The sequence below is a fragment of the Brassica napus genome, chromosome C4 (genome assembly GCF_020379485.1).
Source record: "Brassica napus cultivar Da-Ae chromosome C4, Da-Ae, whole genome shotgun sequence".
In the NCBI taxonomy this organism is placed as follows: Eukaryota; Viridiplantae; Streptophyta; class Magnoliopsida; order Brassicales; family Brassicaceae; genus Brassica; species Brassica napus.
In genome coordinates this window covers 4,987,078-4,993,077 of record NC_063447.1, presented here as the reverse complement: position 1 = coordinate 4,993,077, position 6,000 = coordinate 4,987,078, and the positions used below count along the sequence as shown (strand labels likewise).

The 6,000-nt window shown below is 33.5% G+C and overlaps 1 protein-coding gene across 1 annotated transcript; it reads right to left on the bottom strand.

Annotated features, from left to right (window-relative positions):
• Window positions 1-2,385: 2,385 nt before the first annotated feature.
• LOC106395021 (LOB domain-containing protein 18) lies at window positions 2,386-4,815 on the bottom strand. The gene is made up of 2 exons (XM_048753397.1): window positions 4,142-4,815; window positions 2,386-2,982 (listed from the first exon to the last, which is right to left on the bottom strand). Exons 1-2 carry the CDS (start codon window positions 4,499-4,501, stop codon window positions 2,587-2,589), a joined length of 756 nt encoding a protein of 251 aa, XP_048609354.1. The 5' UTR covers window positions 4,502-4,815; the 3' UTR covers window positions 2,386-2,586.
• Between the last annotated feature and the right edge of the window lie 1,185 nt (window positions 4,816-6,000).

Genomic DNA, 6,000 nt, shown 5'->3' with positions numbered 1-6,000 from the left:
GTAATATAACCCTCGGCCGTATATATGTGTAATTAACTGTGTATAATTTTAACATTTTTCAATACTAGATCGTTTTGGCGCTAATTTTTTAATGAAAAAAAATTGTTGAACTCGGAGTTTGAAACTTGAACCTTAAACACCATGTGCATGCTATATAACCATCTCGGCCAACAAATATATTTGTTTACTTAACAAAAGCAATTATATAGATTTCTAAAAATTCATTCCGAAATGACCTTGTTTATTCTTCTTCTCTTGGACATGGGAGCTTGCGTAAATGCACAATGAAAGTGGAGTTCAACAAATTTTTTTCATTAAAAATTTAGTGTCAAAACGACGTAGTATTGAAAAATGTTAAAATTATACACAGTCAAATACACATATATACGGCCGAGGGTTATATTGCGGTTCGAATGGCACTTGAAGGGTTGACCCGTGGGTTTTTTAGTTCGCGGATTAATTTGCAAAAAAAAACCACATTGAGGGTTTTTTTTCTGAAAACCCTTTATATATTAATCACTATATTGATTAATTGAAGAGAAGGTGATAAATTTCCTTCAAAGAGTAAGAAGTACCTATATATATCATAATGTTTATGTAAAATTTTCATGTTATTTGTGTGGTTATGATATATCAATTTTAACGTAAATAGATGACAAAATATTTATCAAGTGACTATCACAATAATATAACTATAACAAATATTTGTTTATAAGAATCTAGATACATAACATAGCAGGGAGGGAACACAATCCAATAAAACCAATACGGATCCGGGTTCGAATTTTGCTGGCCATCATCGATTAAAATAGAGTGAAACAGGTGTCCTGCTAGATACTTTCTGCGAAGGTGTACTTAGTCGTTAGTCGGGTTCCCTCCGGAATGTCCATTATCAAAAACAAAAAGAACACAATCCAATAACAATGAGAATTTATCCTTTATCGTAGAGTGTGAGAGTCGAAGATACATAGTAAAATCCAACCTATGCAAATATGGAGGTAAAAGTACATTTTTATATTTAATGTGATCTCAATTTCTTGATAAATATAGTTTGGAGGAAGGAGCTCCAACATATAGGGAAGTGCAAATTTTTATTCTAATCATCTAAGAATTTGATTCATGGAACAAAATGATTGCATTTGATTTTCGTTTAAAATTTATTATTGTTGAACGAAATAATAAATCACAAAGTGAGCTCTAAATGAAATTAACAATGATAAATATAGACGACGTTAATTAATAGCTTTCCCAATAATTTTTTTTGTTAATCCCTTTATCAAAATAATATTATACCTTATCTTAATTTGGCTTGTTATTTATATTGATTAACGGATCTCACGTACACGAGTGGTTTATATACTTATACTAAAACTATTGGTTTCCTACGCCAACGACATAGCTAAAGTTTAAAATCAATTTACTTACAATCAAAGTTTAAATTATGTTTTACCGATTTAAAAATAATCATGTTATCATCACACTGATTTCATTTTCTTTCAAAGTATTACACATAGGCAACTTTTTTTTTTTGAAAATCACTTTGTAAATAATACTTAAGAGATTTTTCCGTCGTCATATTTTGATTTTAAACGCAAAGAATACCGTTAGTTTGTTTATTTAAGCTGAAACTTTCACTTATAATACTGCCTGATGACATTCCATTCCCAATACAATCAGTCAGTTCCACACATATCTTTTTTTTTTCTTTCGTTAAACGAACTTTTTGTCAGTTGAACTAAAACTGTAATAACCGGTCATGCTCTTAAACATTTACAACCTCACAGTTCTTAGAATCTTATTAAAAAAATGTTTTTATTTCAGATGACCATCATGATCATCATATAAATATTTTAGATATCATATGCTGAAGGCTGAAGCATTATATCCTTGAAATATCATTATTCACATCGTATAAGAGTCACGTACTTATAAGTAAAATAAAACTATGTAAAAAAATATAAATATACTCTAAATTTGAGTTTAATATAATTAAAGCTTAATCCATAATAAATGATGAAGTCTTTCAGCCCGCCTCACTAACTTTTTCCAGTCCATTAAGAATCTATGTCACAGGCCCAATAATATGTAGGACGACATGGACGAGTAAGAAGCTCGTCATAAACATCAACAAAGAGAGAGCAGAGCCATCTTATTAGTTATTACATCTCGAAATCGGACTTATGTTATGTGTAATTTACATTTTGGTTTAATCTACGACAGCTGAATCGAAAAATGTGAAATGAACCCTGGTTATTTTAACATAAGTATATCTTCCTAGTGGAAAATTAAGACATATAAGAATGGAAGGATAAGGCCCATGGTGGCGAAAGGGCCTTGTGAGAAAATTCCCGACGCCGAAATATGAAGATTGGTATACACGGCGGCTGATTAAATGCATGAGTATAAATTATAATTAAGGGAACATAAGAATTACTCACTGGAGAAAAAAGGAAATACAGTTTTATAGGTAAATGTCAGAAAATTATAATCAATAGGTCCTTATAATATTCCGAGAAAATTAAATTTATTGAGTAGTAATTTAATTTTCCTAATAACAAAGAGCAGATATATTGATCAAAGCCAAACTCATCTAGACATGGACCGAGACGGCGAGCCGTCGGTAGCTGCAGGTGGAGGAGATCCTTGTCTATGTAGGAGCTCATGTGCTAATGCTTGAAGATCACTGTTTCCACCACCGAGCCCCACGGCAGCTGAAGAAGATGATGATGACCCACCGTATTGGTTACGTGGATCAACGAATCTTCGTTGTTGTGTAGCCCACGACGTCGGTGGATCGACTATAGAGGCTAAATCGTATGGTGAGACTGATGCAGGCAAATCTGTTATGGAAAGAGGCGGAGGCGGAGTGAAGAAGAGCGGTTGTGGTTGCGTTAGAGGCGGTGGTCGTGTTTGCGGCTGAGGTAGCTCTAGGGATGCCAAATGGGCTTGTAAGTAAGAAACTTCTGCCTGTAGATTCACCACCTATATATACATTTTACAAGTTAATTAATTCTTAGTTTTAACGTTTCATACGCTTAACGTGACGATAGTCTAATCATCCCGAAATAGTTACTACGTGTAGTTTCAAAATAAAAACGATTGCATGTACTTATTACTTACCTAAAACATTGACTAGTTACCTTTTATTACCTTCATTAACTTTATCGATTAGATATAGACTCAATGCATGTTCGATTGTTAAGGTTGTTAGGCGAACTTATGTATAGAAATATTAACATTCATAGAATGTAAATAATAAAAATGACACGCATCATACAAATTCATCCCCTTTACATGAATTTATATGCATGAAGTCAAATCAAAATAAACCAAATGATTTATTTATTTTAGCGATAAAGAAAACAATTACATGCACCGATGGTATATAATTTTCTCCACCTTTAAAATGAATATATATATATATATATATATATATATATATATTGGTATGTATGCGTATTAACACATTAAAATTGTACCCCGACCATTTCCCCAAAACCAGCAAAAAAAACTCCCGACGACCGTATCATTTTTATATATTTACCAAAACATTATTTAAACAAGAACAACAGTAAATCAACCAGACAACCATGCTTTTTTCCCTTTATACTCAAAGCAGAAGATTACAAAACCAAGAAAGATCAAGAAAGTGACAAATTCTCGATAAACTAAGACGATTTCATTTCATACAAACAAATTGTTTTTTTTTTTTTTTTTTTTTTTTTTGATTAACATGGAGGGATCTCAACCCCCAGGGGACTAACCACTCGGCGCGAGGCAGCCCATTTGTTACTATGAGAATTAGATACCCAATTGCCTGGCCAAACACTTGAGCATATCTGAGGGGGAGGATCGAATCCGCGGCCCTTAGGACCAACGAATTCGCCTCGCGCCACTCGACCACGAGCGCTTGGTTCATACAAACAAATTGTTCTTACTTAATCAAATGAATTTTCATGAGTTTTAAATATATATTTAAATATATATTATTCCCAAATGAAACTGAAGTTTGCTACTTTGGAAAAGAAAATAAAACGTAACTGTCATCAAAATAATTTGTGGTTAGTTTAATTCAATTAGCATGTTTCATATATAGTGATTTCCAACACATTTATATAATATTGAGCAATAAATTAATTACCTGTTGCTGAAGAGCAAATATGTGAGCAACGCAACCATAGATAGGATCCCTTATCCGAGCCTGAGCTTCATAGCAAATGGTTACAACTGCATCAGCCCGTCGATGAACCGGTATGTGTAAGAGAAGCTTTGAGACGTTGCTTGCCCCGAAAACTTTATGCACCGCCGCAAAATAAGCCGAGCCTTGCTCCGAGTCGAAGTATGGTGCGAATATGCAACCCGGAACACACTTTCTCCTTAAAAACTTACAAGCACCACAAGGCCCACCACCACCGCCACTACTTCCTCCTCCACCGCTGCTACTTCCTCCACCACAACCACCACCTCCCACGGAGGTGATTGTGTTCCCACCGCCGCTCATGACAACCCTACGATTAACGAGTTGTTCTCTCTTTCTTGCTTTTAGGGTTTTTGAATTATTGAGAGAATTTCTTGAAGAAGATAGGAAGTTTTGAGAAGAGGAGGTGAAGAAAGGAGATTAGGGTTTGGTAAAGAAGAGAGTATAGAGAAGAAAGCCTTTAAAGCCACGCGACGACAAAGCTAACCAAAAAAAAAGAACGATCTCTGTCTCTCTCTTCTTTATCTCTCATATTTTGTTGTTTGCGTGAAGCAAACATGCGATAAGCCTCTTATTCTTTCTCGAAACCTTTGATTGCATAATTATATACTATTTATAGATCAAAAGACAAATAAAAAGATAACTATCATTTTATAAGTCTATCCCTCTTGAAAATATCTCGTGTTTAAACTTCTAGTTTCCAAGAAAAAGAAAATTCTTGCTTTCTCTGTATTGATGTGAGCTTACATGTGAATTGTAATTTTGGAGATATCTCACGACTTTACCTTTACCTTTTCCTTTTATGTTATTAATTACGTACAAGATAGATGGATAAAATACACTTATATCCTTTAATTAAATTAGGCAATCAAATGTTTAAACATCTTACAATTAATAATGAAGACTGCACTTAAAGTAAATAGGCCATCTCTTAAAGCGGGGTTCTTTCTGATTGGAGTTTTTAATATATGAGTTATGTATATATTATATATGTATAAGTAATCGTGGAGTCCATAATTTTTGTGAAACTCCATAGATAAAGATTCTTAAAATAGAGTTTTAAGAATCTTTAAGAACCATTATTTATGGGGTTACACAATAATTGTGGATCCCACAATTATTTACACATATATAATATATACATATGTATATACACAGTACATATATATATTAAGAACCCAATGTGGAGAATCCCCATTGGAGATTTCAAATAAAGATTCGATTTCCTAAAGTTGAATAAAAATGCAAAGCATACGTAATTGATCAAAGACCATTTTAAGTAAAAGATAAACATGTTATTAATTAAATGAATTAGTTACGCTTACTATAGGATGACTCGATTGCCAACTTATCTTTCATTCCAAATTCATAAAAGAGCATCAATTATTTTAAATAATCAACTCCCGTATTTAGATTTTAAAAAAAATCAATTCCCATATTTAGTAATTAACCTTTCTCTTCCATAATTACCGTAAACGAAGGTAGAATACAAGTGCCGACAAAATAAAAAAGCCGACAAAAAAAGAAGAAGGTAGAATACAAGTTGTGACGGGTTCGATTCGGTTTAGAAACGAGATACCCCCGAACCGGGAGTCAAAATGTAATAAAATGTAGTAACGTGTACCAATACTTAGGGTACATGTGGCGTGATGATTGTAACTGCCTAGCGAGTGAAAGATCGAAGAAACGAGTGACGTCAGTCTTCACGTGGGTCCGACGCGCCGTTCCCTTAGAAAGTTGGTAACGCCTCTTGCTTTCTCAATGTCTCCTCCACGTGTATTTAAACTTATCATATATGTGTA

Excerpts from the sequence above, each read along its gene's own strand:
- LOC106395021 (XM_048753397.1), bottom strand. The coding sequence starts at position 4,501 with ATGAGCGGCGGTGGGAACACAATCACCTCCGTGGGAGGTGGTGGTTGT. Across the intron at positions 2,983-4,141 it reads TATTTGCTCTTCAGCAACAG|GTGGTGAATCTACAGGCAGA; the intron begins GTAATTAATTTA and ends ATGTATATATAG.